The sequence below is a fragment of the Rhinolophus sinicus genome, chromosome 13 (genome assembly GCF_057876585.1).
Source record: "Rhinolophus sinicus isolate RSI-liver-muscle chromosome 13, RSI-T2T, whole genome shotgun sequence".
Classification (NCBI taxonomy): Eukaryota; Metazoa; Chordata; class Mammalia; order Chiroptera; family Rhinolophidae; genus Rhinolophus; species Rhinolophus sinicus.
Window position 1 is genome coordinate 26,550,241 of NC_142513.1, and position 23,859 is coordinate 26,574,099.

Genomic DNA, 23,859 nt, shown 5'->3' on the forward strand with positions numbered 1-23,859 from the left:
GGCCTGGATTCTTTCAAAGAGGGGTGATAATGGAGGGAAAAGGTGGAAACCATTTATTATTGAGACCGGAGCGACACAACAAACAAATGCACCCCATGAACTTGAATGGATCCTGGTTCCAGAAAGTGGAGGGAACAGCCATAAAAGATATTTTAGGGACACCTTGGGAAATTAAATACAGACTGTGTATTAGATGACGTGGTAGAATGATTGTTGTAATGGTTACACAGAAGACCCTCCTTCCTAGGGGAGTATTTAGGGGTAAGCCAGCATGCTGTCTGCAACTTTACTTTCAAGGCGGTCCAAAAAAATGATGTACATACACCCCACATAAATACATATAGAGAGAGAGAATGTGGGGGGAAACCCAGACTCCCTACCTCCATCCCTCCAGTCCTCTAAGTTTTACCAATAGTTCAAAGCACCAAACCTGAGACCTTGGCGAATCCTAAAGCTGCCCCTGTACTCAGTGAACACATAATATGTACCGGGCCCCCAGAACCCAAGGAGATGCAAGACAGGGGTGGGCTCTCTCCTTGAGGCAGACGACTGTTACAGACAGGTTGCTCCACTGGCTACAATGACTCTTTTGTCCCAAATCCTACCTTTCTCAGCAAAGGAAGGTTCTGCGTGTGGACAGCAGGCGTGAGATGGCCTGGAGAGGCTACTCTGGGAGGGGCCACCCCCCCCTGCAGCCTTTTCTTCTGCTGGAGAGCTCAGAGTGATGTCTCCAGAGGCACCTGGAGCAAAAGGCTGGGAGTGTCCCCCCCAAAAAAAAACACAACACCTGCCCCTCAAGGAAGGTTGGGGAAGGTCAGCATGGCAGGTGAAGGGCAGGATCTGGGACGGCCCTGCTTCACCCCCAGCTCTGCAGTGACACCCAGGGACAGAGACCCAGGAAGCTGGGAGCTGCTACCAAGACATGGTCTCTGTTGGGAAAGGGCAGCCAAGGAGAGGCATCAGCGGAGTCCTCTCTGAGCCCTCCCGGGGCCGAGGAGGCGAGGCTACTGCAGGCTGCCAAATACCCTGCCCTGATCTCTCGGGATTTTCAAGGCTTAGGACTAATTCTTGGAACAAGCCCGCGGGGTGGCTGGGATTGACATCACAAATCAACCAGAACCATGAATTGCTGAATCCTCATTCAAGGGAGCTCAATGAAGACCTAGTTGAAAGCAAAGTGCAAGAGATCGAGATCAAGGGACAGGATGAAACGGCGAGGTGGCGGGGAGGAGGAGGAAAAGGCGGGACACGGGGAAGGTGGAAGAAGCAGGCCTGGCAGAAGTCATCTGCCCCCTGCAGGCGGAGGCTCTGGGCAGCACTAAAGCCATGCAGGTCACACAGCTGGGGCTGAGACTCACAACCTCCATTTCAAAACAGTCATGGTCCCCAAAGGAAAGGAATCACTTTCATGCCAAGGGAGAAGGAAGGAGGGTCAATAGCCTGAGCTGCACTAGACACACTCCGTGTGGCCTCAGCCCAGCCCGTAGGAAACATGTCCCCAAAGGAGTGTTTGTGACGTGGTGACATCTTACAGCTGGCAGTCTGAGCTTGCACTCAGGTTTGCAGAGGCATACATCTGTGTCCCCTCCACTGTTTTCCTATCAATTTTGGTTATTTTTCTGGAGAGGAACAGGTGTCCAGGAACTGCACGCCCCTCTCCACCAGGCTGCCCACAGGGAATGAGGAGGAGGAAAGCCCTGGCCACAGCACACAGGTCGGGACGCGTACACTTTCTTCCTTCCTCTGCTCAAGACCTGCAGGTGTCTTAATTTCCTCAAAATAAAGGGCCCACTCTTCACAAGCACGGACCACAGTTGGGTTTTAGGTCCCGGGCACCCACTAAATCCAGTGCGACGGAGTATTAGGTACTCGGCAGGTAAATACACAAAGAAGTGAACAGAACTCACATGCAACACCATAAACCACCCCGCGCTGGAGAAGTCTGAAAATCTGTCTTAGAAATCATGGAAGCTGACCATTAAACCTTTTTCTTCTGCTGCACTAAGCCTAAGGAAATGAGTGCTGAACTACCCCCCAAATACCCACAAAACCAACCAACAGAAATGCACAGGCGATCTGCAATCCTATGGCTGTGACGCTGGGAATAAACCCCACTCTTGGCTACAGTGACACTTCCCTCCAGCACTGTCCCATCCTCTATCCCCTCTGCCCCAATTGCTTTGTCTGTTTATTTGATCCTGTGGTGACGGGGAAATAAATAAATACGTAAGTCTGTTGAAATGATCATTCACAGACTGTGATGAGGGTCTATGTTAGCATTTATCAAAACCAGAACACTTTTCTTACTATTCATACACTGTAACTTCCCAAATGTATTTTAGGAAGTTTGCAATAATCTACAAAATCGCAATAGGTCCATTAAAATAATGGCAAAATGTCATCCCCAGGATACCTTACAAAGAGCCTCCTCTCACTGTCACAAAAGGAAAAAGAACCGCAGAGGTCATCTGTCCAAGGTCATAGAGTTGTGCAGGTCCCTCTAATGTCTCATGTTTGCTTGTTCCACTTCCCCAGGTACGAAGGACAAGAAATCATCCTTGGCCACACACTGTACGCCATTGCTTTACCCTGGCAACGGTAGGTTCTGGCTGCCCATGGGATTACAGTTTATCGTTAAAATAGCCAACAGCTTGATTTACCCAGCACTGGCAATGTGGCTGCCTATGGCTGACCTTGGCACGAGACCAGGGCACAGGGGCACACAATGCATATTTTACCATAAGAAAGGCATCTTTGTTCCCTCTTGAGATAAACCAACAATTCTTAACTACAAGCACTGCCCAAAATTACCTATAGTTTGTGCTACAAGTTCCTTGATGAGTCAGCTGTTTAGGAAAAATAGAAAAATAGACATTTCCCCAGAGAATCAGTGTCCTATGTACAAGGTAAGGTAAGGCTCCTGAGTCAGCCAACAAAAGATTTTTTTAGTCCACTCTGGACTTGAAATATGGACTTTTGAATGCAGTATCAACAGAATGAAAGATGCTGCCAGCCAAATTTAACCACCTGGCTCTAATAAAATGAATCGAGTCATCCTTGGAATGGCCAGAACACATCTCCTTCCCCCAGCAGGTCAATGGTACCCCTGACCCTCCCCTCAGAGGACCCCCAAGGAGACGCTCCCTCTGAGTAAGGGACCTGCTAAGTGTGGTAGCTGCAGGAGGTTCTGAGACCTCCAAGAGCTGGCCATCCCCACAGCCGTGAGTCCACAAGACTCCCTTCCATCAGCAGACCTGCACGGCAGCTGCCATTTCCCTTCCCAGGGCACTGCCTGTGGAGCAGCCAGAACACCCTAACACTGCTCACGGTTCTCCCCATATTCTCCCGCCCCCCAAGTAAGGACAGGCCTCTCGAGGTCCTGGAGGATCCTGACTCATCAGAACACAGCCCGTGACTCCAAAGCCGTCTTCTGTACTAGCTCCTTATTCCCCCAGCAGGAAAGGCAAAGCCCTTCCTCAGACTGTCTCCAACAGAGCAAGTGACAGAAGCATAAGCTTCCTCTGCTGCGCTTCCCTTGAAGACATTCCCATCCCCTCAGGCTCCACCCTATGAGCAGAGCCCCGGGCTAAGGAAGAGGCTGCAGTGTGAAGAGGGCGGAAGAGGGAACAGGAGAGGACAAAGCAAGCCTGCAGGAGGAGGCAGGAAAGAACCGATTCTCTTCCTTCCTCTGCCAGCTCCATACCCGTTTAGGCTGGGGGCAGGGATGCAAAGGTGAACCAGCCAGAGCCCTGGTACCAAACAGGGGAGCACAACCCAGTGGGACAAGACACAAATACAAAAAAGGACATAGTGGAAGAAGAGCCACATTAGAAGAACGGACACAAGATGCATGTGTGGGAACTCAGAGGGGAGAACAAAGGAGGCTTGGGGGCGTCAGGGATGCTTCACAGAGTGGGAGGGACAAGCCAGACCGGAAAGATGAGCAGGGTGCACCAGTAATTGGGGAGCATAAGCACAGGAGGATGAAACAGCAGGGCGGCCGGGGAGGGAGCTCACCCCAGGGTGAGTGCAGGGAAGGGGACAGCAGGGATCAGACACGCTGGAAAGGTGGGGCAGGGTGGGGACACAGAGAAAGGGAGAAGACTAAAGGGTGGATTTATCCCGTTTTTTTTTAACAGGGGAGGGACTACAGCCTGGCAGCACTGAGGAAGATGCAAATGTTGGAAAAATGCACAGGGGGCGCGAGCACAGAGTGGGGCAAGGAAAGTAGCCCTGGAGGCAGGGAGACCAACTGGGAAGCTAGTGGAACAGTCCAGGCCTGAAGTAAGGAAATGGGGGCGGGAGGGGGTATTGGAGAGAGAGCTTGCCCTGCCAGCGGCTGGGATAGAAGCTGAGAATGAGTCTGAGTTTCCAGCTTGCACAACTGGGTGGGAAGTGGTGCCATCCACCAAGAAAAGAAACACGGTGGGGGTTGGGGGTGGGGAAGGCTCAGTAGGAAACCCTCCTGCCACTCCAGTTAGTCCTTCTAAGCAGCCCTAGGTGAATGGCGTTGCTTATATGCCTTCCAGCAGCTTCAGCATCCCAATTTAGCAACCCAATCTCACCTGCATCCAAATGTTGTCTGCAGCAAAGTTGTGATTCCCACGCAGAAGAAAATGGTCCCAATGAGCTGGCTGGTGGCCCACTGGTCGTACCCCACACACATGGCATCGGCCAGCAGAAAGGGCACTGCAATCGTGCCACTGAAGCACGTCAGGTAATGCTGTGGGTGACAGAGAGACAGAGGGGAAAGGGTAAACCCTTCCTCGTCCTTTTTCTGATTTCATTCTAACTCCCTCCTCCATTGTTTTCAAAAAATAGCCCACACGAAAAAACTCTGGTTTTTTTAAGTGCACACTTACATGCCAAATCATATTTCTTTTTCAGCATTTCTCCTTTCTATTACATTTCCTTGTCTTACTCCTCACTCGTATTATTACTTACTACTCACATGACTCTAGCACAGCATAAAGGAAATACTCAATACAAGCACTGGCGGTATTTTACTTACACAACTCTTACTGGGATTATTTGCTTTTTTTCCAAATGTTTTTCAATATCAATTGCTAAAATTATAGGTCTTTCTCCCCTGACCTGTTAACATGAATTGTTTTGCACTGAATCAGTCTTGACAAAAACTCTTGCTGTATCTTTCTTCTGGGATTTGACTTGCCCATACTTAATGTAAGATTTTACCTCTGTATTCTTGAGAAAATCAGTCGGTTTGTGTGGGTTTTTTGTTTTTTTAATTCTCTCAGGTCTGGGGATTAAAGTTACACAAGCTTCATTAAACAGGGGATTTTCCATCTTTTTCTATGGCCTGGCATTGTTTCACAACAATCGGGGAAGGGTTTTGGGAATATGGGAGCTGTGGCAATGCTCCAGGAAAGCCAATCCCACTCTTCCTTTGGGGACCCCACCTCCACTCCTGCGGCTCTGGCAGAACATTCCCAGAACCACTGTTCACTTCCCTTCCTCCCACAGGCCTGCTTATTCAGTTCCTACTTCTACTCTGCAAACTGTAATTTTCTGCCCAGTAGTTCCCCATCTCTGCTCCTGTTTGCCACAATGTATTGCTTGCAGCCCATAAAGCCCAACTACATAACACTAATAGGTGTTTCATGCAGGAAACAGGACATTCCCATCCAGGACTTCTCAGGGCTGCTCACAAGCTTAAGAACACTGTATCGCCAAGACGGGCATGATCCATGCAGGGTTTCCCAATCCCATTTGACTAAGGGTGATTTCTTCTAGAAACATCTATAATATAATGTTTCAAAAAGCAGGTTTCCTGAATCTGGCTCGGGATGCTCAACCCAAGGTCAATTATCCACCAAGACCACTCAGCTCCTTTGGTCACAACTCCTCCTTTATTAGGCACCTTTCAGGGTAGGTTACCAAGTTATCTGATACCTAAGGGTGGTTAGGGGCTAGAAACTAGACCAAAGCATCAGCTGTCAACAGGTACAGCCTCACCTGCAAGTGAATAAACCCATCTGGGCAATAAGACGGACTTTCTCAGCATCTGAAATACCCCAGATTGAACTGCTCAAACTTGAGAAAAGAAGAATGGCAAGTCAGACCTCTGAACAGTCATGGCTGAAACCACCAAGGCACTCACAGGCCGGGGTGTGCATCCTGGAAAAGAGCTTCCCGTCTCGTGCCCTTACTCCCTACAGCCCCACTTCAATCTGTAAGTGGGAAAAGGGTGCCGGGAGCTGGGAGAAAGTGCTGAAGACAAGGAGTCCTACACAGGCTTGTGTCACCTGTGTCACTTCCCACCCCATCCCCAGCCCATTCCCCTTCTGCTCCCCTGGCAGCTTCCCTACTCTATTCCCGCTGGAAACTGCGTCAGCCAAGCAGCTGCTACCACAGCAAAGGTTGCCTTCCTTTAAAAATAAGACTGCACCCTCCCATTTATGCCTAGCCAACAGGGCACTTCTCAGTGTCACCCACAGTCCATGACAGAATTGACCATAATTGTGGATTGGTTAACTATGCCAGGAATGAGAGATGAAATGAACCCTTTTTTCTCTACTCTTCTACTTTTCTCCTCCCTCTATTCTTCCTTTCTGTATCTCTATGATCTTTTTGTCCTTCCTTTCATGTCATTTCTCTTCCTTAATCCCCGAACATTCTCCTTCTTTCATTCCCTGGTTAACCTATTCCTCCTATTTCTTCCTTTCACTATTAAGAAATTGATGTGAATTCGCATTCATCATCCTTAAAAGAATTACTTTATAATAAAGTTGTCAATATATAAAAATCAAAATGGAATTAAAAACAAAACTCTGGACAATTCAAGTATCTGTCGGTGGTTACATCCTAAGGGAACCGTCTTACCTGTAGCCCCAGAAATATGCACAGGTACCAGGGAGGAACATCTTCTATGGTGTAAATCATGTCCGATCTCTGGGGGTCTAGACTGCCGGTGCTATCCAAGGTCTCGGCCAGAGAGCTCTGTGAGCGAGAGGGACAAAGGAGCTGTTTAATAAAAGCAAGGACTAAAGTTAGCTCAGCTAAATACAGGTCGCTGCTACTAAAGAAACAACTTTATAAGGTGGCTGCCATTCTCCCATAAAATTAAGCCTTGGCTACCGCAGATGCAATGCTCAAGCACACTCACTCAGTGGGACACTCAGCCTTCAGAGTGTGGGGATTCAGTGTCCGTTGCCATCGACTCATCCCCAAGAGCACCCAGCTTGCTCAGAGCTTCTCCCCAGGCCTGGGGACCGCCTGCGTGGAGAGGATGCGGTCCCAGGTTGAGACCACAAAGTGATACCTTGGCATGAGCAGTCCTTGGGTGGTGCCCCGAATGAAGATGCAATATAAAATGCTAACCACTTTCAAACAGAAAGCATTAATCTGCCCTACCTAACCCATCCCATCCCTGCAAGGAGAGAGATCTTTGTGCCTAGACGCTGAGTGAAAAGAACACAATTCAAAAGTATACAGATATGTGACTCAATTTTTAAAAAAACAGACTAAAAATGTATTTATAGTTTAGTGGGCAATTTTATTTTCTTCTTGTCCTCTGCCATTACTAAAATTTTTGTAAATGTTAAGTGTTGCATGCTTTTTAAGTCAAAAATCTTTACCAAGACCAGACACTTTAAGGTTATAGTCTAGATATTCCCGGTCAGCTTCAGCATCGCTTCTGAACTCGCCCAGTACTGAACCAAACAGAAAACTCAAAGTAACTTCACGTTCCCCAGTGTAGCCTCAAAACTGCTCTGGATTCTAAAACCCTATGAACAATTTCTTGAAATCTGAGATGTGTGTTTTAAAAAAAGTCTTTTATAACCTGTCAAAGTGCCTACCAGAGAACAAAATTAAAACATGTTTCACACACACACACACAAAAAAATGTTAACGATGACAACATTCTGACCCACGACCGTAGTGCCCTGTCATCTGATGGATTTGGTCCACAGAAAGACGCTGACTCCATGTGTTTACCACTCAATTTTCCATGCACAGGGCAACAGGGATTTTCAAGGGTCAAATACCCTCGAACAAAAGAAGTGACGCAAACTCAGGCTCAACTTCTAAAGCCTAAAGGTAAATGTCAGATGTAAGTTGATATATTTGATCTAATCCAAATGGGACTTGAAAAGGACCTTTCTGAGAGAACTTTTTCTTCCATTTAAACAATGGATATTGGCAGATTTGCACTGTTGAATGGGTTGAAATGGATTGTGTCTTTTAAAAATGTGTTGGTAGGAGTGGTAGAGAAAGTACAACGTGGGTGAGGAATTTCGTATGTGGTGATGCACAGTAAAGAATTAACTCAGCAGGTCTGGGATGTCCAAACCCTGTACATTTCAGAGATAGGTTTGGCCCTTGCCTGGGAGGTAACCTCTGAGTTCTTGGACCATCCTGCCTATTAGGCTGTATTATTTTACCTGAAGCTTTGGACTGCCCCAAATAGTTTATACCAATGACATGATCTACGGTGGGGGCCTTGGGCGACATGGTATCAGTCTGACCTCTGGTGCGGCTGGCCACTAAGGTCAGCCACACAGTGGTCAGTCATACTTACATGACTGATCCCTCAATAAGTAAAACCCTCGACACCAGGGCTCCAGTGAAATTCTCTGGTTGGCAACACTCCTGGAGAGCTGTCACACACTATCTTTGGGAAAATGAGGTGCTGCCCACACGACTCCACTGGAAGAGGGCAACTGCAAGTTTGTGCTGGTGTCTATCGGACCCTTCCCCACATGACTTCTTCCACTGATATTGATCTGTAGCCTCTCTCTGAAATAAGCTATAACTATGAGTATAAGAACTTTTCTGAATTCTTTGAGTCCTAACGAATCACTGAACCTGATTTGGCAACCTCCAACTCAGGTCTTGGGAATCCCTAAACTCAGCTGACCATTCTGCTGACACAATGCAACCAACTATGGATATTAGAGGACTTAGTAATACAAAGGACAATTTAACACCATCACATTATCTACAGTCGCAGAAGTGGGGAGTGTTACTGCTCACAAAGTAACAAAGAGAAATACCTAAAAGTAAAGTACAGTAACACTACAATTAACAGATTAGTATAATCTGTTACAATAATATTGTTAGCAATATTATTCTAATGACTCCAAAACTACTAGTTTTAACTACTATTTTGATTAACAGAAATGAACAGATTGATCTGTCCTCTTTCCAGCCTGGCATGCTAAGATTAAGACAGGTACACATATATACGTTCTCTCTCTCTCTCTCTCTCTCTCTCTCTCTCTCTCTCTCTGTTTTCTCAGTAATGAGGTGGTTCTACAACACAGAAATGGAACTAATGTAAATGTTCATAGGCGGTATTAAGAGGACATTGAATAGGGAACCGTGTGGTCAAGGGCATCAATCAACCCTGTCACACAAATGTTGCACTGCCCCTCGAGACAGAAGGAGCGTGGCCATTGGAACTATGGTACCACATTCAGTTATCACTGCATGAACAATATGAATCATTTTTAAAAATTGCAAAAACAATAACCTCCAACAGCAAGGTTTCTTTAAAAGATGACTACATTAATAGTTTAATGATGTCATTTTGAAAAGCCTTTTCCACCTTATTCTATGGTCTGAAATAATCTAAAGAATGGGAAGATTACCTGTCCTTCAAAGATTAGTACACTCAGAACTCAGCTGTCTGGCTGGAGCCTTCTTAAGATCATTACTATCCTTTCCTATCCCTTCTTTGGTTATTTATCTAGTGTGGCATTTGGGGCGGTCAACTGCAGTCTCTTTTTCTCCAGGAAATAATTTCTTCTAGAGCAGGAGTCAGCAAACTTTCTGTCAGGGGCTGTATGGTACAAATTTTAGGGTTTATGGGCCATGATAGTTCTGTAACAACTACTCAACTCTGCCACAGAGTTTCCAATTGATTATCACAAAGTCACAGTTCTTATTCTCTGGTATATTTCTTATATCTCCTTTTACATGGCTAATGTGCATTTGTGCTTTCTCATTTGTTTTCTTAATCAGGTCCACCAAAGATCAATTTCATCAGTTATTTTTCAAAGAACCAGATCTTGAGTTCCAGTTAAACGTGGCAGATTGGCCACATGTGTCATTTCCTATAAATCCTAAAAACACACAGAAGGAATATGAAACAAAGGAAAAAGAAATGACCTTAACACATCTCTGAACTTTGGGAAGCACGTGCGTGTGTTGTGACCCATTTGGGAGAGGGAAGGAATCCACAGCCTGCGTGCTTGTACAAGCAGCATGTGGAGAAGGCAGCCGACTGCCCAACACAAGCCCAGAAAGGTCCTAAGCTTGGAGGTACAAGACAGAACGGGCATGGGAAGAGGATGGGTTTTACTCCGTGTATCAATCAGACATCCTGTTGTCTACTGCTATCCTCATCCTTCAAGACACAACAATGTATTTTTGAAGAATATAAACCAGAAAAGCATCAGACTCAGGAATACTACGTGGGGTTAAATGCAAGCAGAACATGGGGTCCTCACCTGCTTCCAGAATGCCAGAATCCAGGTTACAGAAGCCAAGCTTATACACATAGGAGGAGATCAGAAAATGCCTTTCTAAAGGAACTGTGATCAGCCCTAGAGACAATATGTTGACATCTAGACCCCACAGTGACAAGCTTTCCGTCTGGTTATTCAGTGGCAAGGCCCACCAGTACACAAACTTCACTCACACACAACGACCCCACAGCCCTATTTTTTATTACCTCACAACGTGGGACAGTGAAGGAAGCCTCCAAAAATAAGAGCCAAGGAAACAGAACAAGAGCAATGTAGTGTGAAGAAAACATGTTAAAAATAAAAAAGCAACCAGTATCTTCACAAAAATAAAAATACTTTGAACCTGAGAGGAAAGAGATACCATTTTTAAAAGCTTTAATCGGTAAATCAAACCAAAAAGAAACAGTAAAAGATGTCTTAGAAACTAAAAAAAACAAGACAGGAAAAAAAAATTCAAAGGAAGGGTTGAAAGTCAAAGATATGTCCCCAAAATAACACAAACAAAAAACCAAATATGGATAATAAATAACAACAGTTTTTAAGTCAGATTAGAAGAAAACAGAATACAGAAATTCATCAAAGAAATAAGAAAATTTCTAAGAACTAAAGTACATGTTTATAAACTAGAAAGACCCGCCAAGTACTGAGTGAATTAATGAAAAAAGATTCAGATATTTTGAAAATTCAAAAAAAAACATCAACTTTATTAAGGAAGACCTTAAAACAGAAATTTAAAGACAGGGAAATAAAACATGAGTTGACAGAATTTGGACAGAAGTAGAAGAAAAAAAAAACAAAAATGAAAGTAGTAAGAGTGCAAGAGAAAATAGCATGAAAAAAAGTAAGAGTCACACAGGCTAAAAATGAAAAAAAAAGAAAACAATGTAAGCGTATAAAATGATTAGAGAAGTGATAGCTAGAGAAAGCAGGCAAAAGAGATCCAAAATATGCGTAATCAGAGCCCTGAAATAAGAAAACCAAACTAGACTAGAACAAAAAAATAAAGATATAATTCAAGACAGCTTTCCTGAAGCAACAGGAGCGTTCATGCTAAATATTGAAAGTGCCAGAAAAAACTGACCCAGAATGGTCAGCATCAAAATATATGTAGCTAAGTAAAGTTCTTAAATATCAAAGATAAATAAAGAATCTGTAAGACAGGCAAAAAGACCAAGATACTGGTAAGAAAAAAAGACTGGCCTGATTTCCTCACATTCAATACCAGAAAATGGGAGAGCAGCAACGACAGGGTATGATTCAATCGTTTTCATTTGCTTTGTATTATACAATTTTTCAAACACATACAAAGGTAGAAAGAATATGGAATGCCGGCCCAATATCTATCCCCAGCTTCCAAAATTATCAACATGGTGTTCTTGTGTTTACATCTGGCCAAACTCTCCTTCAAGCCTAAATGCTATGCTATAGTTAGTCTGAGATAGGAATTTATTCCCATGAGCTAGCCCTTCTCTTGGAAATGACTAGTGTTACTTCTTTAACTTCAATGAACATCTGAATCACATATAGAAATTGCATGACAATGCAGATTCTGCTTCAGCAGGTCTAGGCTGGGGCAGAAATTCTGCATTTAAAACAAGCTTGAACATTTATAAATTTCAACCATAAGAAATACTTCAACACATTCCAAAAAATAATACAGGTAACATTTCCTGATCACAGTAAAACTAGAAATTAATAAAATAATCAAAAACCCTCCTCCACCTGGAAATTTTTAAGTGGATCCCTTAAGGAGCAAAGAAATGCAATCCAAAATAGCAGACTATTTAGAAAATAGGAATAAAACATTAATTATATATGAAAATCCATTGGTTAAAGCCATGCTTAGTGGAAAATTCATAGCCATTGGATTTAAAACTAAAAGACAAAACAAATAAAGCATATGCCTCAACAAATTAGAAAATAAAAGGAAAACTGAAAGAATAAAGAAAAAACAAACTGATGCATTAGAAAACAGGAAAGCAGTTATTTAGAAGACTAAGTAAATCTAAAATTTAGTTCTTTTAAATTGAAAAAAATAAGCTGATCCAGGGAAATGCAAATGGGGCAATGTGGGAGGAGAAAGGGTAAACATACACAATCTGAAACATGAAAATAATCACAGAAATAAAGGTATTAAAAGCATAAAAAACCTATTTTGCTCAGTTCTATGTAAATTAACTGGAAAATCAGAATAAATTGATTTTTTGGAAAAAAAATACCAAAACTGATTTCAGAATAAAATAAGCCCCAAACGGCCAGTGAAACAGAGAGATGGTATTAAAGGAAATGCAAATGTATCAATGTTGAGACAATGAAAAACATTTTCACCCCAACAGGGAAATAAATGTCCAGCATAAATGTACTAGACACTTTTCTTGCCAACCGATCACTATCGTCAGTGAAAGGCACAGCTACAGACGTTTAAAAGCCCCAAACTGTTAATGCTACTTACTATTCATTTCAAAAGACAGTCATTTTTGCCCTGAATAATGGAGGAGGAAGTCCAAAAGCATGATAGCGTATAGCCTAGAAATTCTGGTGACTTTGTGATGAAGGACCCAGGATCTGAGGACTGGATGCAATCCAACAAGTCTATGAATTCAGAAGCGCTTTGCTATAAAGATGTGCTATTTGGATGCTGAGACCCAGGCAAGCCAGGTTGTGGTCCCCACCAGGACCGTGCCCTGCGGGCTGCGTCTTAGCTGCAGACTGTGGGCATGAGTCTACATGCTGACCGTGGCTGCTCTCATCTCTGCTCTCGTCTCTGTGCTCTGAGGAGCAGTTTGGAATCCAACACCACAAGAATTTCACCATCTCAGCATGGCTCTAATTAGCCTCCATAAAATTTATAATAGCTTGACCAAACAATAGCAAATTGGTCAAGATAGCCAAAAATGAAATTTCCATCTCCCAGACTAGAAATTTAAAAAAGAAAGAACCCACACAGACCTAAAAATTTGATTATTCCAATATAATTTCTTTGTCCTTTATCATTTTAGGGATTATACTATAACTTACTGCACTAATACCAAAGATGGGTATTATATTTGCATGTATCAGCTTTCTATTGGTCTGTGACTAGAATATACAGTATACACTATCTATAGTACAATACAGTGGTTCTAGAATTATAATGCCTCGTTATGTAAGTTGATTGTCTTAGTAATTTTCACTGTAACTTAGTCATTTTTAAAAATAAAATCTATTTTTAAAGTCACTCAAATAAAACTCAAATGAAACTGAGAAGTCAGGGCGGTAATGCAATCTGGAAATGTCACATTATTAAACTTTTCATATGTGTTAGGCACAGTGATTGAGTAAAAAGAAAAAAGAAATCCAGGCATCTGGACCCTCTTTGGGCAACTATCTCTTGGTCTCTATGAATATAGTCACACAGACTGACCTGTCAAGGAGATGGGAAATGGCAAAAGATTCTCTCACTTTAGTGACCAAGCTTTGGTCCAAGAGCTTCGTCAAAGGCATTTTCAGTCTACATAAACTATCTGCTAGTTTCTCTCATTCCCTTAGTCACTGTAATTGGCACTGTGTCTGGGACATACGATGTATACAGTCACTTCACATGTATTATTTCATTTAATCCTCACAACAACCCTAGGACAAATGATGTGTTCAGTCCCATTTTAGAGGTGAAGCAACTGATGCCCAGATAGTTTAAGTAATCCCCTCAGGGTCTGAGTCATGATAGCATCCCGACCCAAGCTCTTCTTTTTTTTTTTTTCTTTTTTTCCTCTTTCACAGAATTTACTTTATACGTATTATACCAAACATCTTACACCCTGACACATAAACTCCCTAATAAGATAAAGCAAAGACAAAAGTGTTTATCTTCTGAGAAACAAGATACACCATCACTTATAGTCTTCAAACATTATTGCACTTTAACTTTCATAATTTGACAACGCACACATGAAACAATCTGCAGACAACTAGTTTTAACAGCCAGAACACTTTTAAGCAGACATGACTGTCCTTGTCCTAAATCGTTTATTAGGTAAGAATTTTACAACCATTACTTATACTAGCGGTGACGGTGGAGCTGGAGAGTATCGCGCCTTCTCCAAGCTGCACGGCGAGAACCACCGATGGTATGGTGGAACTTGTGGCCCTTTCCAAGGCCACAGCTCTTGCGGCACGAGGATGTCGGCCTTCTCATCACCCTGCGCTTGGGGACTGGTTTGGTGATCCACTGGGTGTCAGGATTCTGTCTGACAGCTTTATGGAATGGATCAATGACGATAAGCTCACAGAATTTGTACATGAGATCTTCACCAACCCAGTAAGAATTCAGGACTCTCACAGCCCCACAGTGGCGTCCAGCTCGCTCCCACGTGCTTTATTGGGCCAGGGGCCTGTGGTGCACAGAGAGCTAGTGGTACTGCAAGCAGTGCACCCTGAGAAGAAAGCGCATTAACATTGACTGCTTCTTCCTCCGTAGCTCCGGGCTATACTTGTAAGCGCCCATCTTGGCTTACCTGATGGCTGTGGGCAGGTGAAAAGGTAGACCCAAACTCCTAACCACGGGCATCCTGGCTAAGGCTTTTAAAATGTACAGAGATAAGGGCCTCTATCTGGGATGCGCCTTAATTGCCATTAAGACAATTAAAAATTAGTAACTTCTATTCCTCATCACTATTTCCGTTATATGGAGAACACCCCCACACATACCCACACCCACACAGGAGGGTAGAGATAAAACCTCAGACGAAGGACACAACATCCTGACAACAGCAGTGGGGAGTGGGGAGTGGTGATGCAAGTGGGTACCTTTTCCGCGATGCCATTTTCTGTCGTGTAGATTGCCATCAGCTCGGTGTCTTCATTGTCCTGTTCACCACTGGACGTGGCACCCCCATTTATCACCACCTGAAGAGAAACACTCCATTTAGAAGCTGTTTCACCATATACCTCTCGGTTATACGGAAACATTTTTCCCCACAGTCTTTCATGGGTAATTCTCACAAGAGACAAAAACTGCATTTTTCACCTACCAAATTAGCCAAGTATTGGGTGTTCTTAAATGAAACTCTCAACAAGTGTGTGCTTCATCAGTGACCACTGCATGTGTTTTTGATGGAGGAAAAACATACCATGTGTCCCACAGAGGGAGAATGGAGCATCCAAACAAACTACAAGGAGGATCCACCCCCACCCTCGTGCCCTCTAAGGGCAGGGGAGGCTTGGCTGAGGGGCCAAAGCTGCTGTTTCTGGGCGAGTGAGAAGCACCCTAAGCTGCCTTGGTTAAGATCCTTCCCAAGTAATAGCTTGATAAGGACTCCTAATGCGCCATGCCTACAAAAAGGAGATGTGCTCGTTACAGCACTCAAGCCCTGCTCATCACCTGACTCAGCTAACAATGCAGCGGCCTCCGGTCCTGGCTGCCTGTCTTGAAAAAAATAATACTAGAAAGAACTGTATGTGTGAATAACAGCACAACTACCTTTTTAAAATACAGAGGGGGAAAAAAAAACAAAGTATATAAAAATTTTAAATTCTAGTACAATAAAGAGAAGTAAAAGATGGGTAATGGCATAAGAAAAAATACAGTGCAACACATACCGTGTTTCCCTGAATATAAGACCTAGTTGGTCCATCAGCTCTAATGCATCTTTTGGAGCAAAAATTAATATAAGACCCAGTATTGTATTATATTATATTATACCCAGTCTTATATTAAAATAAGACCGGGTCTTACATTATATTGAACTAAGACGAGATCTTATATTAATTTTTGCTCCAAAAGATGCATTAGATCTGATGGTCCAGCTAGGTCTTATTTTCGGGGAAACACTGTAGCAAAGGATCAGTACCAGAATTTCATAAAGAATACCTGCAAATCCATAATACAAACAATCCAAAGGAAATGGGCACAGGGTAGGAGTACACAATTCACAAGAGGAAAAAAATTAAAATATCCAACAAAATACATGAAAAGCTCATTTATAATTATAAAAATGACAATTAAAATTTCATTTTTAACATAATTAGAAGGAAATTTTTTAAAGGTGAATCCGGTGTTGACCAAGGTGTGGGGAAAAAGCTAGTCTAAGTTATCAGAGAGATTATGTTCTTGGTGAAATGGCCTGTGTGAAATGTACATAACTTACTAGCACTGGGATTTGAAACAGACCTTTTCTTGAGGCCAGCAGTTATACTCATAGAAACCTATCCTTCAGAAATATCCATGCTGAATACTTGGAAACAACCTAAGTGTTCATCAAAAAGAAATTGTTAAATTATGGTATATCCATTTCAAGAATAATATTCAGCGAATAAAAACAAACTGATATACTGACAAAGAAAGAACTCCCAGAAAAACTGTAAAAAAAAAAAAAAAGTCATAAAACAATAAGCCTAGAATTATCCCAATTATGCTAAAAAATAAAAAAAATTTAATCATTCCCCCCCCCATCCAAATGCGTTAGTAAAGGATCCAGAAAAGTCACAAACCAATATGAAGGTTGCCCTAGGGGCATGACGTAAGGATGGGCACCTTTCATTTTTTACTCCCAACCATTGTTTAGCATTTGGATCTTTTGTAATCAGTATGTATTTGTGTTATTTGTACATTGCTTTTGTAAATGGATAATAAAAAAGTGTACACCAAAATATTAACAGTGGTTGTCTTTAATCAGTGGGGCCATTTTTACCTTCTCTTTCCCTTTATATATATTGGTAATGTTCTATAATGAGGACAGTTTATTTTTACAACAGGAAGAAATTAAAAAGACTAAAGATCCAAGCAGTAACACTTGGATTGTGGAGGTCCAGAGAGATTTAATCCACTTATTTTTGTAGTTGAGGAAATCAGGCCAGAGAAAATTTTAATTTCTCATTCAAGGTCACATAGATTATAACCCAAGTCTGAAGTTAGTTTTAAAGTATGCCAAAGATCTCGATTAACTGGTACATAATGCTTACAGGGCAAAATGTTCCTGTATCATTTCAAATAAAGAGCTGCTTTTAAAACTATCTCTCTGATGTGCCATAGCTTTTTACATAAGACAACTGGGTTTGTGGTGTTCGTCTGCCTACAGAACTGGCTGCCAGCAAAATACTCCTTCCCAGCCAAGAGCAAGCCCATGACATGGAACTAACTCTAGTAGCTCCGTGCTCCAAGTTATACACAGCAGCACCCAACACACTGAGAAGCCAAGAGGTACACACATGCAGGATGAATTGTCTTAAAACAACAATGATTACTTACTAACTCATCGGACAAACCCAGATCCGATTGAAGGTCCTAGCCTAGTTAAAACTAACCTTCACCCGCATGCATCGCCAGTTGCCGCAGGGAGCGACTGCTTCATGGGAACAGGGTTTGCTTTTGGGGTGATGGAAATGTTTTGGAACTAGACAGAGGGTGATGGCTGCAAAACACTGTGAAAGTGGTCCATGTCAATGAACTGTACGCTTTTAAATTGTTAATTTTGTTGTGTGAATTTCACCTCAATATTTTTTTTTAACTGTATATGAAGCACCAAAGAGGAGATTCTGGCAAGAGTTAGCAACTCCCATTCTTCCATTCACAGACACAATTAAATAAATAAGTACTATTTACATCAAATGCTCCCTATACTAGGAAAAAGCTCACATATTCATTCAACAAACCTTGTTTGGGCAGCTGCTATGCAGAGGTAATGAGGAAGCCGTCCTGCCGCCCCTCACCCTCCCTGGGCAGCTCCACCCAGAGTGGGTGCCAGGTTAATTCTGACTGAACACAGGATGCAGCAGGGCGCCAGGGAGTAAAACACTAGTTTGTTTTACTACTATTTTCCTTTGGTTTATTAAATTAACTGTTCTGATGGTCTGTTTTTCTAAGAAAACATAAAATTTAATTTTAAAAATCAAATGTTAAAATCAGTTTCAGAAAGGTATTGAGCTTCTTTTTTAAGAGAAAGGACAAGAAATGTTCCTGACACTATCAAAGCTTCACATTTTTGAACCTCTATGTATTATTTCAACTGGGAAATAAAACATATCTTGGAAAGTTTCTAAACTTAATAAAAACAGGTTTTCTTTTGTGTTATTCATAGCATCGCAGATAACAGGGAAATCTTGGCATCTTTCATCTCAGGAAATTGATCAAGTTTTCATAAAAAATAAAAAAAACAGCAGATTATTTAAAAATCCAACATGTACTTTCTCCCCCCTTCCCAAATTATTTGAAACCAAACTTGTGGCCTTAAATTTCCCCCCCTAAATTAATATTGTATAATCACTCAATCAGCTATGAAACCAGGTTTTCTCTTCTTAAATTTATCCAGTTGATTTTGTCTCCAACATGCAGGGCTTCCTTGCCTTTGGGTACGGGAGTATATCTATTGCTCAATAAATATAATGGCTTTGTTTTTTCTAAGCTAAGACAATAACGCTTAAGTATGTGTTTCTGAACAATAATAATCTTGAGATGGTCAAATGTACAGGACACAGGAGTGACAGGAGCAATAGCAAGTGTCATGCTAGGAGTGGATGAAAAATTTAGAGATAAGGGGGGTTCAATAGGCATATACACCTAGAAGAAAAGGAAATCTTAAGTAATCGAGGAATGCAAAAGACACGGTCAGAAATGACCACCAGGGGTTGGAAAGGAACAAGACGGGGAGACAGGGAAGCTGTCAAAATGATCCAGGCAAGAAATGACCCAAAGACAACAGTGGCAGCAGGGATGGTGCTGACAGTGGGCCTTAGAGAGTAAGGAAGGCAGGAAGCTTGGGCAACCACGTATGCTGCATTCCTGTCACATCTGGTTCAGCTTGGAGCACAAAGCAAGCACTGAAAATGAGCAGAATGGACAAGATTTCCTTCATTAAGGCCCTTTCCAGGACCAAGAGTCTGTGACTCTGGTCTCACACAAAAGTAAGAGCTAATCAGAAGAAATGCCAATCAACTTTGTAAATCTGCTCTAGGGAGTGGACTGCAGCAGCTCTGTTACTTGATAAACATTCATACCAAATTGCACATGTCCCAGCTATTAGATGGCCTCGCCATTTTGTATCACTAATACCTCGCATTTCATTTAAAACTACCAAAACTGTACTCCAACTAAATGTGAGCTGCAATATAAGGTATGTGTAACCTCCAAACCAGAATACAAAATTAATTTTTAAGAGCAAAAACTCTAGAAAGAAAGAAGCAGGGAGGAAAATAACCTCTTACCATGCATGAAAATCTCCATCTGCATCCCATCTTTTCAATGTTTTTATTTCAAAGCATGTATGGGCATATTCCTTTTCTAAAAAAATTTTCCCAACTGATACATTTTAAACAGAAAGGCTGCTCATCTTTGCTGTTCAATTTGAACTGTCAAGAGAGCATTCCCTGACCTAAATCATGGCCATTGTTGCAGTAGATTTCAAGCTCTTATCTTACAGAAAGAGGGGACCTGAACCAATTGTCTGGGCGGGCGCTAGGAAACATACTCATCTTCAAACTCTTCTCACAATCACATTCGGTTGATTCCAAGACCTAATTATTCTTACAGAGAGAGAACATCTTCCAATCTATTATTACATCCAACTGAGACTTTTGATTTTAAGATCCAACAACTCCAAACCCTCTATTTAGAAACATGCACAAAGGAACTCCACGGCACCTGGTATTAAAGTTATAAGAACAAGAACGTGTTTTAGGCTTCCTTGCTTGGTTTTTTCAAACAGGACTATTTGCACCAAAAAAACTGTGTGCCTTCTTTCCACTGCTGAGAATGAGCATGTTCAAATCTGCCAGCACAGAATCAGGGGCCTACAAAAATGAACGTTACCATTACAGTGGTACCTCAGTGTTCTAACATAATCCGTTCTGGAAGTCCGTTCGCGTTCTGAAATGTTCGAAAACCGAGGCACGGTTTCCCCATAGAAAGTCATGCAAAATTCCAGACCTTTAAAATCAACCCCTAAAACTGCAAATTTAGCATGAATTTTACTATCTAATGATACCATAGATCCATAAAATTTATGGTGTTCATAAACCGAAATGTTCGTCAACAGAGATGTTCGAAAACCATGGTACTACTGTACAGGGTTTCTTCTCCCACCCTTCCCTATGTTTGCCAAGGTCACTTCTCTTACAAGAAGAGAAGGGAAGTGAAAGAAATGGAGGCAAAGGGTGGAAAGGAGAGGAAGAAGAGGGACAAGAAAGAGACAAGGAAAGGGGCATCCGTCACCCTTAGTGCATTCCTACATGGGCACAGCTCTGAGCTGGGGCCTCCCGCCTAACAGCACACCCATCTGGCCACTGCCCCTCGGGTCCCAGGTCGCTTCCAGGAGGGCAGCTCATTCCTACTTTTTAAAGCTCTTACCCCCATCCCCTGCCAGCCTCCATCTTGGCTCCATCCAAACCTCTCCTGGGTTTTCTTCAGATACTTTTTCTATGCCTGGTCCAGGGCTCTTTTTCTGTCATCATCTCCTTTTCTTTCTTTATAGACTTTCTCACACTGAATCACTTCCTTCTATTACTTAATGTGCAAACTCTCCTGTCTTTACTTGTAATTCAATAGACGGGCGTCATCTTTACTGATGCCGATAAAATCCCCCAGTGTTGATGGCGAACAGGGAAAGCCCTCCATTTCCCTGGCTTGCTGGATTACAGAAGTGTTCCAATCTGGCATAAGTGTAAATTCACAGGAAGAGGACGACTGTGGTAACTAGACAAGGTAGGAGGGAGGGGACCCAACTCTTTCTGATCAATTCCATAATCACCCAATTCAAAAATATTCTGTATCTTTTAAATGCTTTACTGTATTTTTCCAAATTTCCCAATATGAGCATGTATTACTTTTATAATCAGAGATGTGTGTGTGTGTGTGTGTGTGTGTGTGTCTCAGAATTTTCATAAAGGATTTTTCAAAAAGTTTCTCTGAAAGAAAAAATGTTTTCAGCTATTTCATACGCTTAAGTTTGCTTGTAACTATGGTGACCATATAATTTATCAGGCAAACCAGGGCCATCGTGACTGCAAAGGGGAACTGTCGTCATATGAACAGTATGAATATGCAGGAAAAACAGGCACGACGCAGGATTGCCCTGGCAGCTCAAACATTGTAACACCTGTGTGTGCCCACTTTACAACCCTCTTCCTAACTGGTGATTTAGAAAACTATTTTCTGTGCTAGCAAATGCCAATGTAAACAGTGGTCAGATCTGATTTTAGCTGGTTATTCTCAGCAATACAGCAGGAAACCTGCTTCCTGGCTGAGGGAAAAGACTCTTCCTTCAAAGGCAAAGGAATGAGTGCTTTCCTGACTGTAAACAGACACAATGTATCACGAAAGAGTAGAATCTTTAATTCTATATTCCTTCAATTCATTACTTCCCCACGCCAACTTGAAAACAATCAAAAAACAGAGTTGGTTAGAGCGTGATGCTGGTAGCACCAAGGTTGCCGGTTCAATCCCTCTATGGGCCACTGTGAGCTGTGCCCTCCTTAAAAAAAAAAAAAGAAAGAAAGAAAACCAAACAAAAACAGCACCCTGTGTTTTATTTGTGTGTTTCTTATTTCCTACACCCAGGTGCCCAATCCCAGGCCTTCTGGACTTCCATTGGCCCTCGCCACCCACATCCAACCCAAAACCAAACCTGGTCAGACCTAGCCCCTCGCAAAGCTGCCTATTCTTCGTCTGCCTGTTTTTTCTCCTAGGAGCCCAAAGACCCCAATTCTCAGTTTCCTGACCCCAACAGGCTTGCTAAACCCTTGACCTGAATACCTTTACACTGTTTGGAGCCCCCACCCCCAGCACCAGCCTCGTTCCCTCCTTACCCCGCCTCAGGCCCACCGTGCAGCACTTTTGCACAAACCTCAACCGCTGTCCGCTGGTACTCACCAGGCAAAGGCCCAGCCCTGGATCAATCTGAAAGTCCATCCTTATTCCTCAATCAGCTCGCTCTCTCAATGCCTTAGTCACTGGCTGGCTGCCTGGGCAGAGCTTCCTCGGTTCCCCTCCTCCCTCAGCAACTAGCCCCTCTGCTGGTCCTCCCCAGCTTCCACACCTCATCGTGCAGCAGAAACAAGTCAAGATGCAGGCATGAAACTTTCCTGTTCACTTTTCAAAGATGAACTCATTTAAACTTGAAAAACTGACTTGTCTCTTCCCCTAGAAAAACTGTGTCGACCTTAAGCCTTCAATAGGACAGAAAACCCATTTTCAAAATTTCACTTTACACAAAGAAAGAAAACAGTAATGCCAGTTGTAAAATCAGTAGAGCGTCTCTCTGTGAATTAATATAGCAAAGACCAAAATGTGAACGCAAGTCAGGTCAACCAGTATACTTAAAGACGTCATGTTCAGTTTACATCCTTCTTACTGAGTGACACTGCAGTGAGGCAAATTCCAGGACCATGTTTGAAGGAACCTGGGAGAGTATTCTTGCCATTAACCTCATTTCCAATATTAAGAGAAAAACCCCTGAGGCAAGTTCTCTCTAAAGAGTGTTTTTCTTTTTTAAACCAACACTTTCGATAACTTTATACACATCAAGTCATAATCGTGTACCTGGAAATATATTAGCACTGAGTACAATGAACGTCCATCATCAGCCTTATCTGACTGATTATCGCTTGTCCAGGCAAAACTACGTGTCTTGGGCGCTGCTGCCGTAATGCAAAGCATGGACATTTGGATTCCAAACAAAAAGTCATTCATTCATTCTCCCACCCTGCAATACAAGTCTGAAGTTGGGTTACAGGCTATTTCATAGGAACACATTGATGGAGATAAAATTAGGCCTTCAACATCCCTCAGGAGAGAGTAAGCACTGAGCTAATTGTACAGCATTCACAGAAATATATGCTTCCTTCCGGGAGGTAATCCCATCAGGTGACTCCAGACAGAGTAGGGCCAAAACCAGAGTCAGCCAACAGGGCTCTCAAAGGCAGACTGTCTCACATGAAAACCTTTTGGTTTTCAAGTTAAGCTTCACTGAAAACATGAGTATTAAAGCTAATCCCGTGCTGATTCAATACAGGAACTACTTGAGAGTGATTTGAGAAGAAAGGAAGACAGGGAGTACTCTTACCGGAAGGGTGAAGAAAGCAGGGTGCTTCGCTTCGTCCTCATATTTGCCTTCGGTTGAACTCCCAGCCTCCATGGATTTGGACGTAGTGTTCTTACCAATACCCATCATTAAGAAAAAATGAGTAGTTTGACCGTTGGACTGGAGTGGCTCAACGTGAAGGCTTTTCAAGCAGGGAGCCCAGGATCAGAGTTGGCTCTTCCAGTGCCTGAAGCACCCAATTCTCAGGCAGAGATGAGCCCCACAAGCACCATCTCTTAGCACCTAGAAAAGAGAAAGCAGCCAAATCACTTCAAGCACACACAACACAGGATACATGGTCATCATGTTTTCTGGAT

The 23,859-nt window shown here is 42.7% G+C and overlaps 1 protein-coding gene across 6 annotated transcripts in view; it reads right to left on the reverse strand.

Moving 5' to 3' along the window:
* Nucleotides 1-23,859, reverse strand: part of SLC23A2 (solute carrier family 23 member 2) — a 116,272-nt gene that overhangs the window by 38,969 nt on the left and 53,444 nt on the right. For 4 of the 6 annotated variants that reach the window (XM_074317751.2, XM_074317750.2, XM_074317753.2 and 1 more), the window contains 4 exons: nucleotides 23,525-23,785; nucleotides 15,279-15,377; nucleotides 6,844-6,984; nucleotides 4,566-4,723 (listed from right to left, as the gene is read on the reverse strand). In XM_074317751.2, the coding sequence (XP_074173852.1) occupies nucleotides 4,566-4,723; nucleotides 6,844-6,984; nucleotides 15,279-15,377; nucleotides 23,525-23,632 (506 nt within the window). In that variant the 5' untranslated portion in view covers nucleotides 23,633-23,785. The remainder of the gene's footprint in view (nucleotides 1-4,565; nucleotides 4,724-6,843; nucleotides 6,985-15,278; nucleotides 15,378-23,524; nucleotides 23,786-23,859) is intronic. The other 2 variants (XM_074317754.2, XM_019733759.3) reach the window with 1 other exon arrangement.